The sequence below is a fragment of the Urocitellus parryii genome, chromosome 1 (assembly GCF_045843805.1).
Source record: "Urocitellus parryii isolate mUroPar1 chromosome 1, mUroPar1.hap1, whole genome shotgun sequence".
Classification (NCBI taxonomy): domain Eukaryota; kingdom Metazoa; phylum Chordata; class Mammalia; order Rodentia; family Sciuridae; genus Urocitellus; species Urocitellus parryii.
Window position 1 is genome coordinate 180,091,123 of NC_135531.1, and position 26,931 is coordinate 180,118,053.

At 40.9% G+C, this 26,931-nt stretch overlaps 1 protein-coding gene across 2 annotated transcripts in view; it reads left to right on the forward strand.

Moving 5' to 3' along the window:
* LOC144254712 (cilia- and flagella-associated protein 221-like) overlaps positions 1-26,931 on the forward strand; it is a 93,473-nt gene that overhangs the window by 43,516 nt on the left and 23,026 nt on the right. The window contains exons 11-18 of one of the 2 annotated variants that reach the window (XM_077798201.1): positions 1,675-1,762; positions 5,019-5,108; positions 6,445-6,543; positions 9,506-9,623; positions 11,213-11,343; positions 13,471-13,551; positions 14,319-14,426; positions 14,520-14,654. In XM_077798201.1, coding sequence (XP_077654327.1) covers positions 1,675-1,762; positions 5,019-5,108; positions 6,445-6,543; positions 9,506-9,623; positions 11,213-11,343; positions 13,471-13,551; positions 14,319-14,426; positions 14,520-14,654 — 850 coding nt within the window. The remainder of the gene's footprint in view (positions 1-1,674; positions 1,763-5,018; positions 5,109-6,444; positions 6,544-9,505; positions 9,624-11,212; positions 11,344-13,470; positions 13,552-14,318; positions 14,427-14,519; positions 14,655-26,931) is intronic. The other variant, XM_077798202.1, reaches the window with a different exon arrangement.

Sequence of the window (26,931 nt, forward strand, 5' to 3'; positions counted from 1 at the left end):
AGTTGCAGACACTGGAAAGCTTCACCCCCAATACATTAGCATGTAACTCCCAAGAACAAGGGTAGCCTCTGACATCACCATAGACACGTCTGAGAAACTTAACACCTGTGGAATAGCAGGGTCAAGTCATCCATAGGCAAATTTACCCAGATGTCCTAATGGTGGCCTCTATACCTGGGATATTTTCATTTTGGAGAGAGGGCATCCAGGGTCTTATCAAAGATCATACAATTTATATTTCATCTTTGTGACTCTTTAGGTTCTTTTAATCTAAAACTGTCCTCCAGATACAGACACACACACTCGCTCACACATGCATGCACACACACCACGTTTAAAATCATAGATACTTTTTTATTTTGAAGATGTTCCAGGTTCCATGCTGGACATACTACATACTAGAATTTTTTTATTGTGATAAATTCACATAATATAAAATTCTCCATTAAAGTGTATAGTGTAGAGATTTTCAATATATTCACAATGTTGTGTAATCTTCCGCACTACCTAAATCCAGAACTTTCTTATCACTCCAAAAAAGAAACCCCAAGCCCATTAGCAGTCACTGCTCATTCCCTACTCCCCAGAGCCCTGGCAACCACTCATGTACTTTTTCATGGGGGTGGGGGGTGGTACATCGAATTGAACTCAGGGGCATTCGACCACTGAGCCACATTCCCAGCACTATTTTGTATTTTATTTAGGAAAGGGGTCCCACTGAGTTGCTTAGCACCTCACTTTTTGCTGAGGCTGGCTTTAAACTTGTGATCCTCCTGCCTCAGCCTCCCGAGCCACTAGGATTACAGGTGTGGGCCACTGTGCCTAGCTACTCATGTACTTTTATGTCTAGGAATTGCCTATTTTGGATGCTTCATATAAATGAAATCATATAATCTGTGGTCTTTTGTGACTGGCTCCTATAACTGAACACTTTTTAAGGTTTGTCTATCACAGCATGTACTAGTACTTCATTCCTACTTATGATTGCATATCCTTTGCATTATAATAAATACATTATAATGAATATACATTCTATTATTCACATAACTGTGTGGATAGATCACATTTTGTTTATCTACTTACCAGTTAATGAACACTTCATGGTTTCCACTTTTTGGCTATTATGAGTAATGCTGTATGAGCCTCTCTTTTCAGTTCTCTTGGTACATACCTAGCAGTGGAATTGCATGTCCTTGGGAACTCTTCTTGAGGAGCCACCAAACTGTTTTCCGGAGCAGCTACACCATTTTCCATTCTCACCAGCAACCTACAAGGGCTCCAGTTGGACCCCAGCCCCAGCAATGCTTAATGTTTTCCGCTATTTTTTAAATCATTATTATTATCTTAGTCATGGCAGTGGGCAGGCAGCGGGCAGGCAGTGAGGTACTATGTGACCTTGATTTGCATTCCCCTAGTGCCTAATGCTGTCGAGCATCCAGATCTTTTTATTCAGGAACATTTTAACATGTGTCACTAGATGATAACCGTCATTTCGCAGGCCATGCTGTCCATCTTAGAGATGTGGCCTAGCCTCTACAGCCTCTCTCCCGCAGCGTGCTTCCAACAGCACCTCAGCATCCCTCTGAGTTGCAGGGTGCAACCCAGACAGGCATCCCTCCTAAAGCTGATGGCATTTTCTGGTGGCTTCTGGAAGTTGGCTTTTTTTCTCCACAGGCAGGTGCACCATGGTAAAGATCATATGTCTTTTAAACTTAGAAAAGAGCTTGCTGAGGAGCGACAAAGAGCCAGCGCCAAATACGAGGTCAGAATTACTGCTCGTTTGAAATCATTTGTTTCACTAAATATTTTTAATTCCTTTTATATGCAAGATGCCAGATCAGGAGAAAGAAAATGTGGTTTGAGTTGGGAGGGGAGGAGGCTGGTGACAAGTAAATTGTTAACTATAAACCAAGGGTGGCTATAAATGCTACAAGAGACCTATACTGAGGGTCCTAGAGGATTCAGAAGCCAGAAAAGAGAAAATGCATCTCTTTGGAAAGACACAGTACAATTAGGATAGAGGACTCGGGCACTTAGATGTGGGGAATGGCCCACATTCAGGCTATACTTCTGGGTATGCATGAACCTGCTCTGTGATCTAACGAACATGAAGATGAGACCCAGAGATGGTGCTTGGGAGCCACGTCTGAGCCAGACTTAAGTGACGGTACCAAGTCAGAGACTCTCAGAAGGACTGAGCAGAGAGGGGGGGCAGGATTAAGGGGAGTGGGATAGCAAGGCAGAAACAGGACTATGGGCTATGCAACACCCACGGCCTTACTGTGGCATGGAGATAGTTATTACACGGAGGACAGGAACAGAGAACACTGGGGACAAGTCCATAGTGGTTGAAACCCAGGACATACATGGGCAAGAGTAGGTAGAACTCAGCTAGTGCTCCTTGTTTGAGGGGTTTGGACTTAACCAGTGGGACTTGCAGAATCATCACACAGTGTATGAGTTTGCTCAGGCTGCTGTAACAAAGTACTACAGGCTGAGTAGCTTAATCTACAATCTTAATCTTAATCTCTATTCTAGAGATCAGGATGTTGAGAGAGTTGGTTTATTCTTTTTTTATTTTTTTTAATTGGTTCTTTTTTTGTTATACATGACAACATACTATGACACGGTTATGAAAGCGTGGAATATAATTTGTTCTAATTCAGTCCCCAGTATTTCCCCTTCCCCTCCCTTCTCCCACCTCCTGTTCCTCAACTCTACTGATCTTTCTGCTATTTACTTAATTTATTTTTAATTAGTGTCTTGTGGATGTAGGTGATGGTGAGATTCACTGTGGCATATTCATAGATGTACATAGGGAAGTGAGGTCAGATTCACTCCACTGTCTCTCCCTATCCCATCCCTCCTCCCTTCCTTTCATTCCCCTGTGTCTACTCCTCTGATTTCTCTTCTTTTCTTTTTTTTAATCCCCCTATTTTGGATCAGCTTTTGGATTGGTTCTCTCTCTCGGCTCATGGACACCCGTCTTCTTGCTGTGTCCTCAAGTGGACATCCCTCAGTGTGTGTCTGTGTTCTAGTCTCTTCTGCTGATAAGGACACAAGTCGTGTTGGATTAGGACCCACTCTAACGACCTCATCACCTGGTCAGGTTTTTGAGGTTCAGATACAGTCGCATGCTGGGGTACAGGAGACCAGGGTGTTGATGCATGGATTGTGGGAGACCCACTTCACTTCATCACAGTACCTGAGCTCAGCCATGTGAGCTCCCGGGAAGCTAGCCGGCCTCTAAGTTGCCAGGGGAAATCGTGTCTTGTCAGATATCTCGTTCATCTTCCTAGATATGGAGTCCAGACCAGATGTTAATTTTTCACAGGACAAACAAAAGAGAATAAAATTACTACATTGATGAATCTTCACATTTAGGAAAGATATGTATTGAGATTGCCACTTAAATGTAGTTGCTTGTGTGGTTCAGATTCTTTGCAAGCTGTTTTAAAAACACAATATTGATAGTTCCTGTCAACCCCACCATGGAATGCTATTTTCTAACTTTGTTAAAGATGCAGGTGACACAGACATGCCACAACAGGTCAACATGAGCATTTAAACTGCAATTGCCAGTGTGTCTAGGAGAGGAGCAGCCAGTCCTTAGAGTCAGCCACCAGGACAGGCAGGAGGATGAAGTTGTGGAGACCAAATGTTGCAGGGACCCTGTGTTGTATGCTCAAGGGATTTCGCCTAATAGCTGAGCGCTGGCAGGTGACCCCAGAGCAAGGAATGCTGGGAGGTCTGAGCTTAGGGCAGAAGGCTGAGAAAAAGAGATGGTGGCAGGCAGAAGGGAGTTGACATCAAGCTGATGGCACAAAGCCTCAAGGATGACGAGCTGATGCTCGGGGAGACCACAGGCAACGTTACATTCTGAAATGTTCACAATAAGTAAATAGAATCTCAACTAGATTGAGAAATAACAACCTTTACACCAATCCCTCCTTAAAATTGACTATTTTATTTTATTTTTTGTGATGGGAGGCATCTGAGTGTGTCCCCACGAACTCTAGATTTTGAACTTGAGGTCCACAGTCTCAAACTCAACTTCCTGATACGTGCAAATCAGAGACAGCTCCCCACCCTGGTGGCAATAGCACTCCTATTTTAATTTTGAATAAAGTGTTAATGTCACGGATAAATTTCTTCCAGTTAAGCCTTTAAAATAACCATGAGCGGTGTACCTAAGAGCCAATATGGTTTGCCAGGTTACCCAACCAGCAAATAATAGAACCCACAGAGAATCAAAAATGAACACGACTCACAGTGTGCACAGTCCCCTTTCCACGGAGACAGGGTGGACAGACCCTGTCCAGCTTGGCCAGCCCACCCCTGGAGTCACCTGTGGCTCCTGGGATTAGGAAAGAGAGTCCAGAGGCCCTAGGGGAAGCAGGCAGGTCGGGGAGGAGAGCGGCCTGGGGACACTACTCCAGGGAAGGGACTAGTCCCCGTCCAGCCCAGAAATACCCACCAGCCTCCACCACCCAAAAGTGGGGAGTCCCTGTGTGCCTTTGTTAAAAACCTGGCACTTAAATAATCAATTCAGAGGAGCTTTAAACCTGAGACATTTCTTTTTAATGAAATCTATACTATACATTCTCCAGTAGTCTCATAGTTAAAATCCTTCCTGTGAATTTTAAGTGCCTTAGAAATGATTTCCAGAGACATGACCCCTAATTTTACATATATGTATGTGTGTGTATGTATGTGTATATATATATGCACACACACAAATATATACGCACGTATATGTATATAGATATATATGTATATTTTTTAAGGTCTTGGGTCTGTACTTCTATAAAAGCTCACTGTGTCTAAACAGTAACTGGGATTATAATGGGCATTTTAACCTATGGATATCTCCCCTACACCCAGACAGAATTCCACAAGTGGGTTCCACAAGTGGGTTCCACCAATTGCCCAATGGGTTTCTATGAGTTTTAAAGAGAAATAAAGTTTTATGCCTTGTCTTCAACTTCGCTATTTTTTATGATTAAAAAAAAAAACAGAGCAATAGAGGAGATCCTATTCTGAATGAGGAATTTCAGCGACTCAACACAGAAGTCAACCATAAGCGGCTAATTCGCGAACTAGAAGAGGTGAGTGATTTTTCCTTTCTTTGGAATCTCATTATTGGTCCTTCTTTAAATGCTTATTTTTTGAAAACCTTGGGAAATTTTATGGAAATTCCTTTACCAAGAGGGAGCTAATAGTTTCTCAGACACTTCCATTTTCAGAGTGCTTTTAACCATCCATTTGCAAGTAAAGCATTGAGACCTGTGATGCGTGTGTCCCTTGAATCTGACAGTGTCCTCGCCTCCTCCTCCTCCCGCATCTCGACTTTTCCTTTCTCTTTCTTTGTTTCTCTTTGCTCTCCAGGTGGCTCTGCAGGTGCTCAGGTGGGTCCCTAACCTCTGTTCCCTGTGTTCCCCTCCTTGGTGAGAAGATGGCAAGACCAGAAGTGGAAGCTTGGAGTTGTGGTTTCTCTCTGGGACAGAGAGGGGACCCAGGACAAGCCCCTGAGCTACGATACCTTAGTGCCCTCAGGTGTTAAAGGGGGACAGCAGCCCTGCCACCTGACTCCATCCCGTGACAGTTTCCGTTAAGACTCCAACTTCAGCAGGGAAACCAGCTCTCCCTGACCACCCCATCTCTCTCTGTCCTCACTGTCTTCACTGGGGTCGCCACATCTGGATTATTTTTACCTCTTTTTTTCTCCCCATCATTGAATCTAGCCAGAGTCTTGCCAGGAGCTCTTCCACAAGGCCACCCAAGTCCAACCTCCAGGGCTCGCTTTGACTGATCCGGTGGCTGTTGTCCTACACCTGTCCCCACCCCCACCGACCCCCAGACGCTCCTCTGCAGCCCACTGCACAGGCCAGGGTCATGCTGATCCACTTCTGGAGACTGTTTTCATCTTGCCATCCCCCTCCCCTCCACACACACACACAAGAACCTGCAGCTCTGGTGTCCCTGCGACTCCAGGGCCTCTTTGTTCACTCCCTGGCCTGTGCACACTGTGCCCAGGACGTGCAGGCACCGTGTTGGTGCTGGGCACACAGGGCTGAGCAGAGCGTCCTCCTTGCCATCCAGGGACCTCATGGTCTATTCTTCATCTGGATGCAGGGCCAGCCCCTGCCACAGGACTGATTTCTGTATAACTTTCTTCTTCTTCCTCACTCACACATGTCTGCTTGGGTTGCCCTAACTAGACTCCCAGATTCCACAACCCAAACCTTGTCTTCCTCTTTTGACCTCCAATTCCAGAAGTATTCCCTGTAATGTTATGTCTACTGCAAGTGATTAACAAATGCCCACTAAATGAAAGAACAAATAAATGATAACTTAGGATCAAACTCTAAAACATTTTTATTAAATGCTTAGGTCAGGAGTTAGAATTTAAATGTAAAATGAGCCTATGCTTTATATTTACAGGATATTCCAGAATATAAGCCTCGTTTTGATCCACTCGATAATAATAATTGGTTTACCAGGTTCAGGGCACAAAAACGATTTCAACAAGCAGCACGCAAGGTGAGTCCCAGAACAAGATTGGAATTTTTATTTGTTTAGTCATCAGCACAAAGTAATCAAACAAGGGGCTTTTTTATTTTCTTTTGGTACTAGGGATTGAACTCAGGAGCACTCAACCACTGAGTCACATCTCACCCAGTTACTTAGCACCTCGCTTTTGCTGAGGCTGGCTTTGAACCCACTATCCTCCTGTTTCAGCCTCCTGAGTCGCTGGGATTACGGGCATGCACCACTGTGCCAGGCAAACAATGGGCTTTTTAAAATAATAATATAATTGAAATGCAATTCACATACTATAAAAATCACCTTTGTAACATATCTAGTTGAGTTGGCTTTTAGTATATTCAGAGTCCGGAAGCCATCATCACTGTCTGATTTCCTAGAAAGGAATTCAGAACTAATTACCAGTCGTTCCCCATTCTCTTCTTCCTCCAGCCCCTAGCAACCACCAATCTACTCTCCATTCCTATGGGTTTGCCATTTCTGGACATTTTACTTATTTGGAATCATATAGTATGTACCTTTTGAATCTGGTTTCTTTCACTTACCTGTTTTCAAGTTCACTGGTGTTGTAGCTTGTATCAGTATTACATTCCGTTTTATAGCTGTATAATATTCCATTTTTTGGATAGGCCGATTTTACCTATTCATCCATTGACAGGCATCCAGTTGTTCTCACCTTTGGGGTATCACCAACAATGCTGCTATAAATATTTGTGCAGAAGTTAGTGGACACACGTTTTCAATTCTCTTGGTTATACATACCTAGGAGTGGAATTGCTGGGTCAATATAACTAAAACAATGGGGTTTTGGTCCTATTCAGGGAGAACAACTGAAAATTCCAGTAGGATCTTGTCTCTGACATCAGGCTATGGCTTCCCCTTCAAAGGTGTCATCTTACTGTTGTTTAACCCTTATTCACGCTGGTCTTCCCCCCAGCATAGCTCTGGCCTCTAGTGGTTTCCTGCTGGAGGATAAAATGAAGTCTTCTGACCCCTAATGCCCATAAAGGGTGTAGGGTGACCCACTGATCTGACTGTAGCCGGCCCTCTTCAGTTCCCCACTGTCTTTCCCCTTGTCACCGTCCTCATCTTCTTCCAGACACACCGTGCTTATCCCCAGCTAGGAACCCGTGTTTCTATGCCTCCCCATCTCCACTCCTCAGGTCCACACCTGTCTTTTGGGCCAGCCCAGGTCTACCTGTCTTCCAAGAAGCTATCTTTATAAGCTTCGACACTTAAAGCTCTCATTGCTGCCCTTTGCTTCTTAGGCTCCCTGGAGAGTCTTGTCCCTGCCCTTGAAGCGTGGCTTCCCTATGGGACAGACTCACACCTCAAGCAAGGGACAGCATCGATTAAAAATTGGTGTGTAAGTTGACTTTCTGTTGCTGTGATAAAACACCTGAGATAATCAACTTATAAAGAGGAAAGGTTTATTTTGGCTTAGAATTTCAGAGATTTTAGTCCAGGGTGGATTGGCTCAATGGAGGTCTTTGGGCCTGTATTGAGGCAGAACATCATGGCAGAGCTGCTTATCTTGGGACAACTGGGAGAAAAGAAGGGGCCAGAGTCCCAATATCCCCCTGAATGCTCCACCCCCATCACCTACTTCCTTACAGGAGGCCCCACCTCCTGACAGTTCCACCACCTCCCACAGTGCCCCAGGCTGAGGCCATTAGCAACAGGCCTTGGGGTGGGGGTCATTCAAAACCCAAACCACACACCCAGGCTCTGGGGGCCTGATGGCCTGCACTTAATTCTTGGTGCTACTTTGTGAGCTTTCTGATCTTGGATAAGCGACATGACCTCTGTGTCTTAGTTTCCTCATCTGAACTCATCTGAACTTCATCTGAGAATGACACTAAGACCTGTCCCGTTGGGTTACCGTGAAGAAAATGAGTGAACACGTCTAAGGGGCTCCGGAAGTTCCGCTGCGGGCGGTCCTTCAGGCAGGACTCAGCCTGGACTGGTCATGCTCCTTGCATTGGCCACCTTCTCACCAGCCTCCGAAGCCCCGAGAACCTGAGTCCCTGCTGTTCCTGTTCTGTGTATGCACAGAGGTGGCCACAGGAGGCTCGGGGGAGGGGAGAAAGTGGAGGCTGCGCTCAGGGGGAGGAAGGCACAGCTGTTGACAGTGCCACACACCAGCAAGAGGCTGGTGCCCCCTGAACCTCAGCCCCTCTGCAGGGAGCCCCGCAGCTGGAGTGTTCGCAGTGCTGGCTCGCTCTCAGGTCCCTGAGCCAGGGTGCCCTCCAGTCGAATGACTTCTTACCCTCTCCTTAGTGCTGGCCCCAGCCCAGCTCCTCTCACCTGGACCAGCACAGGTCTCCCCAACACAGCCAGAGGCAAAGCCTCAAAGCTTAGAGATGACCACGGCTCTGCTCCCCCCCCGTCTCTGCAGGGACTTGCACAGAGCCAGGCACAAAGCATCCACTTTCTATTTGGTAAATGAAAGAGTTCTTGGGAGAAGAGAAAGGAGCACTTCTCATGGAATGAATGACCCCTTCTGCCAACCCTCCGTGCACGGGGGACACTCCCCTGCAGCAGCACCACTCTGGATGCAAAGCTTGGTGGTGTAGACATGGCATGTAGGTGCAGGTGTAGACCACTGCCCATGTCCCCAACCCCGTGGCTACAGAATCAACTACGTAAGTTTGTCCTCTGACTCTGCAAACACCACTTTGGTAGCATTGCTCCTCAGCTACATCCAGAAGAAAGAAGGTAGACTCAGGACTCATAAACGGGTGGGACAAGACCAGATGACAACCTGATACCTTTCTTAGTTTCCAGGCTAGTCCTTATTCACTAGACCATGAAGTCCCCGTGGCCTCAGTCCGGGGAAGCTTGCCACTCTCCCTGTGAATTGTGCCCTTAATTGTGATTGGGAAAAGTGAATGACATTGACTATCAGATATGGTATTATCAATTAATAATCTGAGATTGTTGTTCTTTCCGATTCAAGATCATGTTTGAGCGGCGGTTACTCAATATGCTAATTTCCTTTCGTGAAATGGACAGAGAAAGTATAATGAAAAGGCTCATACAAGCAAGACAGTCAATAGCACAAGGTAAGGTATGGTGTGGAGGATAGCAATGCTGAGACCAAGACCCCTGAAGCTCAAGACTGCTTTATCATGAAATTAGCTATGGCAAAGATATATTTTTTCATAAATCACATGTATTAGTTTCCTATTGCTGCTGTAACAAACCATTACAAGTGTAATGGCTTCAAACAACACAGATCTAAAATCCAGTTTTGTTCTGGAGACATCTAAAATCCAGTTGTCAAAAGCTGGTTCCTTCTGGAAGCTTCATGGAGTCTGCCTCTGTCCCCTGGCTGGTGGTCCCTTCCTCATGCCACTCTGATGTCTTGATTCAGTTGTCACATGTCCTCCAGCCATGCCCCACCTACCTACAGTCACCTTCGAGTCAGTACATTTAAACTGGAATGGACTGATCAGGTCGCAGTTCTCATTATCTAATTTTTTTGCTTCTGAATATTCCTGCATTCACAGGAGCTTTGGTGGGGACACCTCACATCCAAACCATAACAGCTCATATGCAGGTCCACAGGCGGGCCCTGCCCCTCCTCAGCCTTCCTCCCTTCCTGGCCAGAGCCCCACATACTCCAGCCTCTCCACCAAGATAGTTGTATATTTAGTTTCCCAAAACATTTGTAGCATCTTATCAATTCTTTGCTGCTTCCTACATTATTTTTATTTCTGATATTGAAGTTTCTAATAAACTCTTTTTTTAATGAAGAAAAAATGGAATTTACCCAGAAATCATGTATGGACATCTATAAAAATGTTTTTCTTTAATCTTTTTCTTTGTTGAATTCATCAGAAATATTTTAATCAAGTATTAAGAGTTTTTTACTGGGCACAGTAGCACACACCTGTAATCCTAGCAGCTCAGGAGGCCAAGGCAGGAGGATCTTGAGTTCAAAGCCAGCCTCAGCAAAAGTGAGGCTGTTAAGCAACTCAGTGAGACCCTGTCTCTAAATAAAATACAAAATAGGGCTGGGGATGTGGCTCAGTGGTTGAGTGCCCCTGAGTTCAATTCCTGGTACCAAACAAAAACAAAAACAAAAGTTTTGGGGGGCAGACCTGAAAGTAGAACAGTGATTTCTCAGGATTGGGAATATGTGGGGAGCAGAGAGAGAGAAAGGGAAGGCCAGGTTTCATAAGTGCATGCTATATGCGTAGATAAAATTATCACACACATGGGGCTGGGGATGTGGCTCAAGCAATAGTACGCTCACCTGGCATGTGCAGGGCACTGGGTTTGATCCTCAGCACCACATAAAAATAAAGATGTTGTGTCCACTGAAAACTGAAAAATATATTTAAAAAATTCTCTCTCTCTTTAAAAAAACACACTGAACCCCATTAGCATATATAATTAATGTTTATTCATAAAATATTTTTAAAGAATTATAGTTTTTTGAAGCAAAAAATAAATAAAAATTTTAAAAGTTAAAGAAGGGGTTGCAGTAAAGAATAGAGGGGAACTAACAATGGAAATAGATGTTATGTATGCATACATAGAAGCATAAATATCCTTTTTGAAATAGCATGTGGTAAATATGCAACTAAAAATGCTAGTTTCACTAAAAAAAAAAAAAACACCTTGAGGATAGTAAAGTACTGTTTTGATTTCCCCCTAGACAAGCATCCCAGAAACCTTCTTCCACGATCCACTCAGGACGATCACAGTTGCCGGTTTAAGGTGTCACCCAACAACGTGCTGCCCTTTGCCTTCCCATCCTACAGCCCTCCTCAGGGTGACAAGGAGCTGGTGGGTACCATCAGGCTGTTGGGTGGGGGCAGGCATGATCTCAGCCTTACCCCCTTTGCCTCCTCAGAAGGCCTCCAGGGGAGACCTGTGCCCAGGAAATTATGACCAGTGGAACCCTGGAGGCCATCTAGCTACCAGCCCTGTACTGGAACTCCTGGTACACCTGATACACCCGGCATGCCTGTGCAGAGCTCCCTGGTAACCCAGGCTGGACCCCGGCATGGACACTGATTCCAGCTGCCCTGGAATTAGGCCTAAGAGCAGATGGGCAGATAAGCACAGAGAGGACCACCTGGCCCGGGGAGGCAGGCTCTGCTCAGCTGGACCTTCTGACGCACAATAAATAAGAGGCTAAGAGAACAGCAGCCCCTAGTCTGGGCCCAACCTGGTCAAGAAGATTCTTGTCCCAGAATCTGTCAAGCTAACACATCAGACTCAGAATTTCCCCTCTCTCTGTCCCTCCTCTGTCAGGGTGTGACAGCCCATTCTCCTCCCTTTACAGGAACAATAATGCATTATAATGAAAATAATCATTAATCAACTCTTAAATTGCACCTAAGTGTTTCAGGTGTGACCTCATTTGATCTTCAGTGAATCTATGTGGTGGGTTTATCGTTTCACAGATGGGGAAACGAGGCACAAGGTCACATAACCAGCCATAAAATGTCGCTCAGATTCACATCAACAGAGCATGTGCTGAGACCCTTATTGCAAGTGCTTGTGCAGAATGATCTTTTTAATTTTAAAGAATAAACCCAGTATACATATCCCAAAATATTTCAGGTTAATTTCCCCAAGAATTATTGGATGAAATTTAGAAATTCCAAGTTTTCGGAGTTTGATAATTACATGATTTAACAGATTCTACTGCTTAATTCATTAAAAATGAAATCTGTGATGTTCCCACCATAAAAATTATCTGACACTCAATGACTAATGGAGCAAAAGGGTGCTGGGGTGTCATCATGGTGCCATGGAGCCCACCTCATTTTTTTGAATAGGTCACAGCTTGCATAGTTCCTTTGTTATTTAGTTAGTGCTGCTAGGACATCTCTCCTGTTCAGGTTGATTAAAAAAAAAATGGAGGGGCCAGGGTTGTGGCTCAGTGGTAGAGCGCTCCCCTCGCACATGCGAGACCCTGGGTTCTATCCTCAGCACCATATTAAAAAAATAAACAAGTGAAATAAAAGTGTTGTGTCCAACTACAACTAAAAAATAAATATTTTTTTAAAATGGAGGGCTCAGTATTTCTATCTATACAAGAATTTATTCATTTATTCCACAAATACAGGATTTTATTGATTTTTTTTAGTTATAGATAGACATAATATCTTTATTTATTAATTTTTTTAATGTGGTACTGAGAATTGAACCCAGAGCCTCACATGTGCCAAGCAAGCACCCTACCACTGAGCCACAGTCCCAGCCCCTCGTCAATTCTTTTTTTGTACCTGTAGCATCTTTGAAATTGGGAAATGTCTTGCGAATGATGTCATATTGACATTGCATCATATTGATTGAATGGTGGTGCCTCAGCCTAGGTAAAGGATGGTATTTGTGGAATTCCTGTAGCCTGCCAGGCCCTGTTCCAGGTTCTCTAGTGTCTGTGCACATGAGCAGGCAGGAAGTACTCTGGGAGCCAGCCTCTCTGAAAGGCCAGCACAGGGAACAGGACTGGACGGAGAAGTAGGGCTGCCATCGGTTTTGGCAGAGGCCTCAGCTGAGGCCGTGAGGAACTCTGGAACTGGCCTAGGGTGAGAGGACCTTGACCCTGCCTCCAATGACAGGCTGCCAGGGAAGGTGCTGTCACCCAGAGTCAAGTCAACACATGAGGAGAGCCGGCCCTGACTCTTAGCAGGACTCTAACAGCTGGGGCTCGAGGTGATCCGTCGCAGCCTCCATGACACTCAGGAGGAGAAGAGGATTCACATACTCTAAGATACACAAAGAGGGGATGGCAGGGCCGCCCTGTGTCCCAGAGATCAAGTGGCAACTGTGGTCCTGAGAAAGGCTGCTTTGAGAGTAGATCTCTTCACTTAATATCTCAAATTATGATGGAAATAGAAGCCTACCTGCTTTTGCTTGGAGTTGACTTTCCTTTCTTCCCCCATTATTTTCCCATTTTAGGCTCCTGACGGCCTTGGACTAGTCCCAATCAAGCCTTCAGATGTTCAAATCAAGCACAGCTATTCCTTCTTCAACTTGCAGGTCAGATCTGTCACATAATTATTTCGGTGTTTTATGCGGAGTGAACAAAATATTCTTGAACTTGAATTGTATTATTTTATTAGTTCTGGTCTATTTTAGATTATACTGAGTATTTTTCTGCTCTTATTTGATAGAATGTTGGAGATTTTTTTTTCCCTGATGTGGCTACAGAAACCAGGGTGTTTATTCTGTGGGGTTATACCTTCTCCCATGAATTCCCTCAGCTACATCTATTAAAAACTTCAAGACAAAACACAGGATGCAGCTGGTGGCCCATACCTGGAATCCCAGAGATTCAGGAGGCTGAGGCAGGAGAATTGAAAATTTGAGGTCAGCCTCAGCAAGACCCTGTCTCAAAATTTAAAGGGAAGGGGAGCACTGGGGATGTAGCTCAGTGGTAGAGTACCCCTGAGTTTAATCCCTAGTGTCCCCCCCAACAAAATAAAAAAAGAACCACAAGATGAACTGGACACAAATTAGGCAGCCTTTCTTGAGACATATGACCACTTGTGTTTTTGAAAATGAAGATATTTTGATGTGTTTCTGTAGTTAAGTCCTGTGGTATGAGAAAGTAACCGTGGACACAGATGTGAGCTAGAACAGGGCCCTGACACCTCTCCAGTGCTGGTCCGAACTGACAGTTGTCATAATGGACGGCCACAGGGTGGCCTGGTTCACCCTCACCACGGACAGCTGCGGTTGAGAAGCAGATCCGACCAGATGGTCCTTTTAAGGATATTCAGTCAGTTGTCTTCTTTCACCCTCAGGTTCCTCAACTGTACAAAATTAAGGGATATCAGCCATTCTCAGTCCACATGTCTTCAACAAGTTACAAGCCCCAAAAGCTCGCTCGAGCCCTGAAGCAAGGAGCTGAGGTAACCTGTCCCCACCTTCAAGAATTCCTCCCACTCTTCCTTCTTGTCTTAGCAGCAAGACTAACTGGCCCTTCTTGTTCCTCCTGTGTTTAGGATGAAGTCACCACCATCGTTATCCTTCCAAAAGAGGACTCCACACCTCAGGTCACTGGAAAGTCCTCAATCTTGACTATGAAACCACCTGAGGCCTTATCCATGTCCCCAGAATATGATCCGATCTATATTTTTGTAAGTAACCATTGGCAAAAGGCTTGTTTCCTGTATTCCTTTATTTTAGCAATTACTCTATAAGAAAACAGAGGGAATAATTGGAAGTATATATATATTTTTTTCTCTTTGGAATATCAAGTGTTAAACAATATCTGAGCTTGTTTATCATTATTTATCATTTGGAGAATATCAGAGTTTCTGTCTCTTAACAAGTCCAGCATTTATTTTAATGACAATAGCTTACTGATCTTTTCTGCTTCTGTATGAGATATAAATATATAGGCCAAAGGAGAAACTAGAAAGTATTTTTAACTGAATTAAAATGAAAACAAACAAAAAGTTGTGGGAAATCTATAGTAATATATAGTACAGTAGGAAGAAGAAAGTTCTCAAATTAATGTCCTAAGCTGCCCCTTTAAGAAGTTAGGAAAAGAAGAACAGGAGGAACCCCAACTAAGCAGGAAAAAAAAATAATAAGGATCAGATTGAAAAATCATGAAATAGAAAAATGTTTCTTTGAAAAGATAAATAAGATGCATAAATCACTAACATATCTGACCAGGAAAAAAGAAAAAAAAACACAAATACCAATATTAGGAATGAGATGACATCACTACAGATACTATAGATAGTAAAAATATATGTTGGGGCTGGGGTTATGGCTCAGTGGTAAAACGCTCACCTTGCACGTGCAAGGCCCTGGATTCAATCCTCAGCACCACATATAAATAAATAAAATAAGTTATTGTGTCCAACTACAACTACAAAAAGTAAATATTTTAAAAATATATATGTTAATATTATTAAAAACTTCATTCCAGTAAATTTAAAGAATAAATTAAATGTGCAAATTTATTTAGAAGCACAAGCTGTGAAGTCTTCAAGAGGATATAAATAGTGCAAATAGCTCTGTATATACTAAAAAACTGAATTTGTGGCTAAAAACCTTTCCCACAAAGAAAACTCCAGGACCAGATGCCTTCAGGAGAATTCTGCTAGATGTTTAAAGAAGAAATTATACCAAACTCATACACTCCTCCAGAAAACAGAAGAGGAGCAATTACTCCTGGACTCATTCTAGAAACCACTATCACTCTGACACCAAAGCTAGTCACAGACATTACAGAAAGAGAAAAGGACAAACCAATATCTTTCATGAACAGACATCAAAAGTTTGTGACAAAAATGACACGGTCATCTCAATAAATACAGAAAAACAATATATCAATTCCTGATAAATAATCTCAGTGAGTAAGGGATAAAGGGAACTTTCTCAACCTGATAAAGAACATTTGCTAAAACACCAAGAGCTAACATCAAACCAAATAGTAAATGACTAAATGTCTTCCCCCTAAGATCAGGAATAAGATAAAGGTGTCTGCTCTCAAGAATTCTGTTTAAGAACTGTGCCAATATAACCAGGCAAGAAAAAGAAATAAAATACACCCAGATTTGGAAGGAAGATGTAAAACTCTTTTTATGCATAAACAAAATTACTGGCTATTAGAAAATACAATGTAATTCATCAAAAAAATCTACTAAAACCAAAAGCAAATTTAGCAATATTGTAGAATGTAGGATCACCATATGAAGATCAAGTATGTTTCTATACATTAAAAATAAACTATATAAAATTAAAATTTTAAATTTATAATACTAAAAGATAGCATTAAAAATATAAAACATTTCAGGTTAAATCTGACAAAAATATATTAAGACTGATATGCTAAATATTGTACAACATTGCTAAGGGAATCAAAGGAAACCTAAATAAATAGAGACACATGCCATGTTGGTAGATGAGAAAATTTAATATTGTTAAGATATCAATTCTTTCTAAACAAATCTGAAAGTGCAACACAATCCCAAGCAACAGAAATCCTATTTTTTTAAATAAATTAACAGGCTTACTCTAAAATTTAAGTGGAAATTCAGATATATTTGGAATGATTTTGGAAAAATAAAGCTGAAGAATTTATACTACGTGAATTCAAAGTTTACTGTAAAGCTACAATAGACAGAATAATATTAGCTTAAAAATAAGCAAATATATCAATGGAAGAGAATAGAGAATCCAGAAATATATTCATTTATACATATTTGACCAACTGATTTAGGTCAAAGACAATTCATTAAAGAAAATTAATCTTCTTAAACAGTATGAGAGTATTCGGTTATCTATTTAACAAAATAAAATAAAGATAAGACAACTTCACTTATAAATTTATAAAATAAACACAAAATGGATCCTAGAAGTAAATTTGAAACCTAAAATTATGTTCTAGAAGACACATAAGAGAAAATCTTTGCGATTAGCTAAAAACACCAAAACCACAATTCATGTATTTTAAAAATATGGATTAACTGAATTTTGTCAATATTAAGAACTTTTTCTTCCTAAAGACACTATTAGAAAGTGAGAATATAGGGCTGGGTTTGTGGCTCAGCAGTAGAGCGCTCGCCTAGCACAGCGGGACCTGGGTTCGATTCTCAGCACCACATAAAAATAGAGGCATTGTGTTGTGTCCACCTACACCTAAAAAAAAAATATTTTTTAAAAAGAGTTTAAAAAAAAAGAAAGAAAGTGAAAATATAGGGCTGTGGCTGTGGCTCAGTGATAGAGCTCTTTCCTTGCACCTGTGAGGCACTGGGTTCAATCCTTAGCACCAAGTAAAAATAAATAAATAAAATGAAGGTAAAAATAAAAAGTGAAAATATGAATCACAAACTATAAATCACAAACTTGGAGAAATCACATATGTGATAAAGGACTTATATCCAGGATATATTAGGAACTCTCAAAATTCGCAAAGAAAATAACCAACAGAACAAAAAGATGACCTATGAAATGGCAAAAATATCTGATAAACAGTTACTCTCCAAAATATATAAGGAACTTCAAAAACTCAATAGAAACTAACTCAATTTTAAAATGGGTTAAAGACTTGAATTAACACTTCTTCAGAAAAGACTTACAGATGGCCAACAGGTGTATGAAAAAATACTCAGTGTCACTAATCATTAGGAAAATAGATCAAAGCCACAATGAGAGATCAGTTCCCTCTTGTCAGGAAAGCGCTTTCCAAAACAGCAAGAGAGAAGTGTTGGAGAAGATGGAGAAAATGGAGCCCTTCCACACTGTTTGTAGGAATTCAAAATTGGTGTACCACTGTGGAAAACAAAATGTGGTTCCTTCAAAAAATTAAATCTAGAACTGCGAATGATCCAGCAACCTACTTCTGAATATTTGTCCAAAAGAGTTGAAATCAGGATATCAAACCGATATTAACAGTCCTATGTTCACTACTATTCACAGTAACCGAGGTGAATGTCCACCTACAGATGAATGGATAAGGAAAGTACCATAAAACTATGCAGTGGAATGCCCATTCAGCCTTTAAAAAGGAGGGAATTCTGCAAGATGCACCAACAGACCTGGAGGACATGCTACCAAGGGAAATGAGCCAGTCACAGAAAGACAAAGCCTGCATGGTTCTACTTAGATGAGGAATCTAAAATATAGATGGTCCCCAATTTATGATGGTTCAGTAATGATTTTTTACTTTAAGTTGGTGCAACAGTGATATGTATTCAGAAAGAACTGCACTTTGAATTTTGAATTGTGATTTTTTTCTCCAGTATAGCAATATGTGGTATATTTGTGACGTTGGGCAGTGGCAGTGAGTCACTGTTCCCAGTCATCCCTGAGATCAGGAGGGGAAACAATGCCCTCTAACATACTGTGTTGCTAAGCCAGGCTGTTCAGTAGGTTAGGTACAATACAGTGTTTTTTACTTACCATACTTATCCTTGGGCTTACAATGGGTTTATCAGGATGTAATCTCATAGTAAATCAAGGAACATCTGTAATCAGACTGAGAATTAAAGAGTAGAATGTTTGTCAGATATGAAGGGGAGAGGAAATGGAAAGTTACACATTAACAGGCATCAAGTTTTAGTCAAGGAAGATTATTAAAGTCTAGCCATCTGCTGTACAATGTCATACTTACAGTCAACAATAATGAATGTTTAAAAATTTGTTGAGAGGAGATCTTGAGCTATGTACTCTCACCAAATAAAATAAAACATCTTTAAAAGAACTCTCAGAACTCAATAATAAGAAAACAAACATTCCAAGTTTAAAATGGGTCAAAGACTTGAACAGACATTTCACCAAAAAAGATTTACAAATTATGCACTTAAAAAGATGCACAAGATAATGGATCATTAGCCAAGTGCAAATTAAACCTACAATGAGATACCTCTGTTATAATATGATCTAAAATTAAAAAGACTGCAGGTGGGAGTTTAAAGGGTACATCTATAGTAGAAACAGTTTGACAGTTTCTTACAAAGTTAGCAAACATGCAGGGACCATATGATCTAGCCATTCTACTCCTGAGTATTTATCCAAGATAAATGGAGGCATGAGACTTATGCAAGAATATTCATGGCAGCTTCATATGTTGCCAAAAGTATGTGCATGGGGGTGGGGGTTGCCTAACAGCAGGTTAGTGGATAAACAAATTGTGGTATAAACGTACAATGGAATACATTTGAGTAATGGAAAAGAATGAACTCTTCTTGATAATGTAAAAACATATATGATTCTCAAAATGGTCATGCTTGTAAAAGAAGTCAGATAAAAAGAGCACATACTGCATTGTTCCATTTATATTAAAGTCCAGAACATCTAAAGTAATTCATAGAAACAGAGAGCAGATTACTGGCTGCCTGATGATGGATTAGGTGGACAGGTATAAAGGGACAAGATATGGGGATGAAGAGATGACAAAAGGCATGAGATACATCTGGGAGAGTAGAAATGTTTATTATTTGTATGGTGGAATGGGGTTTTGAAGGCGTAATTTAAGTCAAAACACACCAAATTGTATATTGAAATATGTGTGATTTATTATATGGAAATTATACATCAATACAGCAGCAAAAGAAAGTATGAGAACCCCCCCCCCAAAAAAAAAAGAAAGAAAAGAGACAAAAAGAGAAAGAAATACTGGTAACAACCAGTAAAGCATTATATAAAGACTTGTGATGCACATAGGCAAGGAGCCTAGAGGAGGCTCTGGTAAAGAGGTATCTAGGAAAGGGAGACTCCACACTCAACTGGTGCAGTTAAGAGAATGGAAACACACACAGATTTTATAAAGGCATATTATTCAAGAAAAACAAAAGGCAATTATAAACTCCAGGCAGGAAAAAAAAACAACTAAAAATCCATATGTTTGAACTAGGAAACCAAATTAAAATTTCATGTGATTTTTTAAGAGTTGATGGAAATTTTTAAAATAGAATCTATTTACCCTGGATACTAGAACTCTTCTCCATCAGTGAACCACAGGCCATGATATTGATATTGAACTGTTTTTTGTTTTTGTGGTACTGGAGGTCAAACCCAGGGACATCGCACATCCTAGGAAAAAGCTGTTAACTCTAGCAAGATATTAAACCTTCACACACACACACACACACACAAAAAAAATTATAATCTGAGCCTCTACTTGGCCTTGCAGAGAAAAGGTACAGGAAAGCATGGGAATGATAATGTGTTCATTTTTAGTGGAAACACTCACATGAAAATAGGGGTAAATACTGAAGAAATAGGGGTAAACTGGGAGGATAGGTCATTGGAGGAGCACCTGGCTAGCATATGGGAGGCCTTGGGTTTGATTCCCAGCCAGCACTGCAGAAAAAGTACCAAAGCATGTCATGTCAAGTCACAAAGGTAAGTTACTAAAAGAGCAATGTGCTGCTGGGCTGGGGAAGTGGCTCAAGGGGTAGCACACTCGCCAGGCATGCCCAGGGCGCTGGGTTTGATCCTCAGCACCACATAAAAGTAAAATAAAGATGTTGTGTCCACCAAAAACTAAAAAAAAAAAAAAAAAAAAATTCTCTCTCTCTCTTAAAAAAAAAAAGAGCAATGTGCTGTTTAAAATTGGAAAGAAGCTTTTATGAGGCATTCATATACATGCACCAAATCCTTACCTTGTGTAACAGTGATTCAGTAGATATCATCTGAGATTGTTTTTTTTTATTGGTCGTTCAAAACATTACATAGTTCTTAATACATCATATTACACGGTTTGATTCAAGTAGGTTATGAACTCCCACTTTTACCCCGTATACAGATTGCTGTATCACATCAGTTACCCTTCCATTGATTGACATATTGCCTTTCTAGTGTCTGATGTATTCTGCTGTCTGTCCCATTCTCTACTATCCCCCCTCCCCTCCCCTCCCCTCCCCTCCCCTTTTCTCTCTCTACCCCTTCTACTGTAAATCATTTCTTCCATTTGTATTGTCTTGTCTTACCCCTCCTTTCCTCTTATATGTCATTTTGTATAACCCTGAGGATCGCCTTCCATTTCCATGCGATTTCCCTTCTCACTCCCTTTCCCTCCCACCTCTCATCCCTGTTTAATGTAAATCTTCTTCTCAAGCTCTTCGTCCCTACCCTATCCTTGTTTACTCCCCTTATATCAAAGGAGTCATTTGGTATTTGTTTTTTAAAGATTGACTAGCTTCACTTAGCATAATCTGCTCTAATGCCATCCATTTCCCTCCAAATTCTATGATTTTGTCATTTTTTAATGCAGAGTAATACTCCATAGTGTATAAATGCCACATTTTTTTATCCATTCATCTATTGAAGGGCATCTAGGCTGATTCCACAGTCTTGCTATCGTGAATTGAGCTGCTATGAACATCGATGTAGCAGTGTCCCTGTAGCATGCTCTTATTAGGTCTTTAGGGAATAGACTGAGAAGGGTGGGTCAAATGGTGGTTCCATTCCCAGCTTTCCAAGAAATCTCCATACTGCTTTCCAAATTGGCTGCACCAATTTGCAGTCCCACCAGCAATGAACAAGAGTGCCCTTTTCCCCGCATCCTCTCCAGCACTTATTGTTGTTTGACTTCCTAATGGCTGCCAATCTTACTGGAGTAAGATGGTATCTTAGGGTAATTTTGATTTGCATTTCTCTGACTGCTAGCGATGGTGAGCACTTTTTCATGTACTTATTGATTGATTGTATGTCCTCCTCTGAGAAGTGTCTGTTCAGGTCCTTGGCCCATTTATTGATTGGGTTATTAGTTATCTTATTGTCTAATTTTTTGAGTTCTTTGTATATTCTGGTTATTAGGGCTCTATCTGAAGTGTGTGGAGTAAAGATTTGTTCCCAGGATGTAGGCTCCCTGTTTATCTCTCTTATTGTTTCTTTTGCTGAGAAAAAACTTTTTAGTTTGAGTAAGTCCCATTTGTTGATTCTAGTTGTTAACTCTTGCGCTATGGGTGTCCTATTGAGGAATTTGGAGCCTGACCCCACAATATGTAGATCATAACCAACTTTTTCTTCTATCAGATGCCGTGTCTCTGATTTAATATCAAGCTCCTTGATCCATTTTGAGTTAACTTTTGTGCATGGCGAGAGATAGGGATTCAGATTCATTTTGATGCAAATGGATTTCCAGTTTTCCCAGCACCATTTGTTGAAGATGCTATCCTTCCTCCATTGCATGCTTTTAGCCCCTTTATCAAATATAAGATAGTTGTAGTTTTGTGGATTGGTTACTGTGTCCTCTATTCTGTACCATTGGTCCACCTGCCTGTTTTGGTACCAGTACCATGCTGTTTTTGTTACTATTGCTCTGTAGTATAGTTTGAAGTCTGGTATCACTATACCACCTGATTCACACTTCCTGCTTAGCATTGTTTTTGCTATTCTGGGTCTTTTATTATTCCATATGAATTTCATGATTCTTTTATCTATTTCTACAAGATATGCTGTTGGGATTTTGATTGGCATTGCATTGAACTTATAGAGAACTTTTGGTATTATCGCCATTTTGATGATGTTAGTTCTGCCTATCCATGAGCAGGGTATATTTTTCCATCTTCTAAGGTCTTCTTCTATATCTTTCTTTAGGGTTCTGTAATTTTCATTGTATAAATCTTTCACCTCTTTTGTTAGGTTGATTCCCAAGTATTTTATTTTTGGGGGGGATATTGTGAATGGAGTAGTTGTCCTCATTTCCGTTTCAGAGGATTTGTCGCTGATATACAGGAATGCCTTTGATTTATGCGTGTTGATCTTATATCCTGCCACTTTGCTGAATTCATTTATTAGCTCTAATAGCTTCTTTGTAGACCTTTTTGGGTCTGCTAGGTATAGAATCATATCATCTGCAAATAGTGATAATTTAAGTTCTTCTTTTCCTATTTTTATGCCTTTAATTTCTTTTGTCTGCCTAATTGCTCTGGCCAGTGTTTCGAGGACTATGTTGACCAGAAGTGGTGAGAGAGGGCATCCCTGTCTTGTACCCGATCTTAGAGGGAATGCCTTCAATTTTTCTCCATTCAGAATGATGCTGGCCTGTGGCTTATCATAGATTGCTTTTACAATGTTGAGGTATGATCCTGTTATCCCTAATTTTTCTAGAGTTTTGAACATAAAGGGATGCTGTACTTTGTCGAATGCTTTTTCTGCATCTATTGAGATGATCATATGGTTCTTATTTTTAAGTCTATTAATGTGGTGAATAACATTTATTGATTTCCGTATATTGAACCAGCCTTGCATCCCAGGGATGAATCCTACTTGATCATGGTGTATAATTTTTTTGATATGTATTTGAATCCGATTCGCCAGAATTTTATTGAGGATTTTTGCGTCAAGGTTCATTAGAGATATTGGTCTGTAGTTTTCCTTCTTTGAAGTGTCTTTGTCTGGTTTTGGAATCAGGGTGATGTTGGCCTCGTAGAATGAATTTGGAAGTTCTCCCTCTTTTTCTATTTCCTGAAATAGCTTGAAAAGTATTGGTGTTAGTTCCTCTTTAAAGGTTTTGTAAAACTCTGCTGTATACCCATCTGGTCCTGGGCTTTTCTTAGTTGGTAATCTTTTGATGGTTTCTTCTATTTCCTCTATTGTTATTGGTCTGTTTAGGTTGTCTATATCCTCCTGACTCAATCTGGGCAGATCATAAGACTTAAGGAATTTATCTATGTCTTCACTATCTTCTATTTTGTTGTAGTATAAGGATTCAAAATAATTTCTGATTATCTTCTGTATTTCTGAAGTGTCTGTTGTGATATTGCCTTTTTCATCCCGTAGGCTAGTAATTTGGGTTCTCTCTCTTCTTCTCTTTGTTAGCATGGCTAAGGGTCTGTCAATTTTATTTATTTTTTCAAAGAACCAGCTTTTAGTTTTGTCAATTTTTTCAATTGTTTCTTTTGTTTCAATTTCATTAATTTCAGCTCTGATTTTAATTATTTCTTGCCTTCTACTTCTTTTGCTGTTGTTTTGCTCTTCTTTTTCTAGGATTTTGAGATGAAGTATGAGATCATTTATTTGTTGGTTTTTTCTTTTTTTGAGGAATGAACTCCAAGCAATGAATTTTCCTCTTAGAACTGCTTTCAATGTGTCCCATAGATTCCGATATGTTGTGTCTGTGTTTTCATTTAACTCTAGGAAGTTTTTAATTTCCTCCTTGATGTCTTCTAAAACCCATTGATCATTCAGCAACCTATTGTTCATTCTCCAAGTGATGCTTGATTTTTCCTTCCTTCTATTATCATTGATTATCAGTTTCATTCCATTGTGATCAGATAAGATGCATGGTATTATCTCTACCCCTTTATATTGTCTAAGAGTTGCCCTGTGACATAATATATGGTCTATCTTTGAGAAGGTTCCATGTGCTGCTGAGAAAAAAGTGTAACTACTTGATGTTGGGTGGTATAGTCTATATATGTCAATTAAGTCTAGGTTGTTAATTGTGTTATTGAGTTCTATAGTTTCCTTATTTAACTTTTGTTTGGAAGATCTGTCCAGTGGTGAGAGAGGTGTGTTGAAGTCTCCCATGATTATTGTATGGTGGTCTATTAGACTCTTGAACTTGAGAAGAGTTTGCTTGATGAACACAGCTGCACCATTATTTGGGGCATATATATTTATGATTGTTATGTCTTGTTGGTGTATGGTTCCCTTGAGCAGTATGAAGTGTCCTTCTTTATCCCTTTTGATTAACTTTGGCTTGAAATCTATTTTATTAGATATGAGTATGGCCACTCCTGCTTGTTTCCGCAGTCCATATGAGTGGTATGATTTTTCCCAACCTTTCACCTTCAGTCTATGAATATCTTTTCCTATCAGATGCGTCTCCTGTAGGCAGCAAATTGTTGGGTCTTGTTTTGTGATCCATTCTACTAGCCTGTGTCTCTTGATTGGTGAGTTTAAGCCATTAACATTTAGGGTTATTATTGAGATATGGTTTGTTCTTCTAGCCATATTTGTTTATTGATGTTACTAAACCTGATTTGTTATCCTCTTTGACTACTTTCCCCCCTTTACTGTCCTACCTCCCATTGTTGGTTTTCAATGTTATTTTCCATTTCCTCTTCCTGTAATGTTTTGCCAAGGATTTTTTGAAGAGATGGTTTTCTAGCTGCGAATTCTTTTAACTTTTGTTTATCGTGGAAGGTTTTAATTTCATCTTCTATCCTGAAGCTTAATTTCGCCAGATGCACGATTCTTGGTTGGAACCCATTTTCTTTCAGTGTTTGAAATATGTTATTCCAGGATCTTCTAGCTTTCAGACTCTGTGTTGAGAGATCAGCTGTTATCCTGATTGGTTTACCCCTAAATGTAATCTGCTTTCTTTCTCTTGCAGCTTTTAAAATTCTCTCCTTATTCTGTATGTTGGACATCTTCATTATAATGTGTCTAGGTGTGGATCTCTTATAATTTTGCACATTTGGCGTCCTGTAGACTTCTAGGATTTGGGATTCTGTCTCATTCTTCAAGTCTGGGAAGTTTTCTCGTATTATTTCACTGAATAGACTGTTTATTCCTTTGGTATGGAGCTCTGTGCCTTCCAGTATCCCAATGACTCTTAAATTTGGTCTGTTGATATTGTCCCATAATTCTTGGATGTTCTGCTCATGGTTTCTTAGCAGACTTGCTGAGCTGTCTATGTTCTTTTCCAGTTGAAATACTTTGTCTTCATTGTCTGATTTTGCTGTCTCATGTCTTCCTTGAGACTCCAGATCATCTGAAGCATGTATATCCTGAACTCTTTATCTGACATTCCATCTGTTGCAGCTATTACCTCTTCTAAAGTTGAGTTGACCTGCATTGCTTGTGGTCCTTTCTTTCCTTGTCTTTTCATACTGCTCGCGTTTCTTTCTGCTTGGTGCACATCTGAGTTTGTTAATCAAGAAATGGAAAAATAATAGGCTGTGGTTGTAGCTCAGTGGTAGAGCGTTTGCCTAGTGTGCGTGAGGCACCGGGTTCCATCCTCAGCACCACATAAAATAAATAAAGGCTTTGTGTCCATATACAACTAAGAAAATTTTTTTAAAAAGAAATGGAAGAATAAGTATAATGTTTAGAGTGAAGGTCGTGACCATGAGAGGCACAAAACCCAGAAATAAAGAAGTAGCCTCTGGGTGGGGGCTTAAGGACAGGAAGGGACCACAGGAATCCACAGCTTATGGTTGCAAATCCTTAAAGCCTGGTGAGATGCTACCATATGCACACATAACCTTCAGGACAATTAAAATCATCCCGGGATGACCACTCAGATCACTTAACTCCAGTAACCAAGGCCATCCAGGGGAATCTGAAATTTGACGACTCTTGCAGACAGTGCTGTTGACATTTGCAAAAAGATCACATTCATCACACTTGGCCCAAGACAGACTAAGAGTTCTGGCCACGTACAGCTTCTCATGCCCTCCATTGACCACAGCAGAGACACCCTGAAGGCCCAGAGGTAATTTCCCCTCTGGTGTTGTGCCCCTTTGCCTCAACTGCAAGTGCTCACAGAGGCGTGTGCTTATTTCTACATTATGTGGGCATTGCAGGCACCCTCTGTGGGCTTCCCCACCTCCCCTCTCCCCAACCTTTGCAACCAGACATTTAGCAGAGAGACCTCTCTGCATCTTGCCCCCAGGCTGCAGGTGAGCCTCTCTGCATCCACAGCCCACAATTTTTGCAGTGTTGTTCCCTCACCAGCACACTACATCAGAGTGCCTCCCAGTCTAGCTACATGCCATTTAAGTCGTGGAGGGACACCTGTTTCTTGACACTGAGATCAAATTTCCATAAGTCAAGTGGAATCATGGGTTTGGTTTGGTGTTCTGTTTTGTTTTGTTTTGGGGGGCAGGTTATTCCTTGTTTGTTTTGTGATGGAACCCAGGGCCTCGCACACACTAGGCAAGTGCTCTACCACTGAGCTCCCCGCTCTGCCCTGTATTTTTTTCATTGTTAAAAAATATC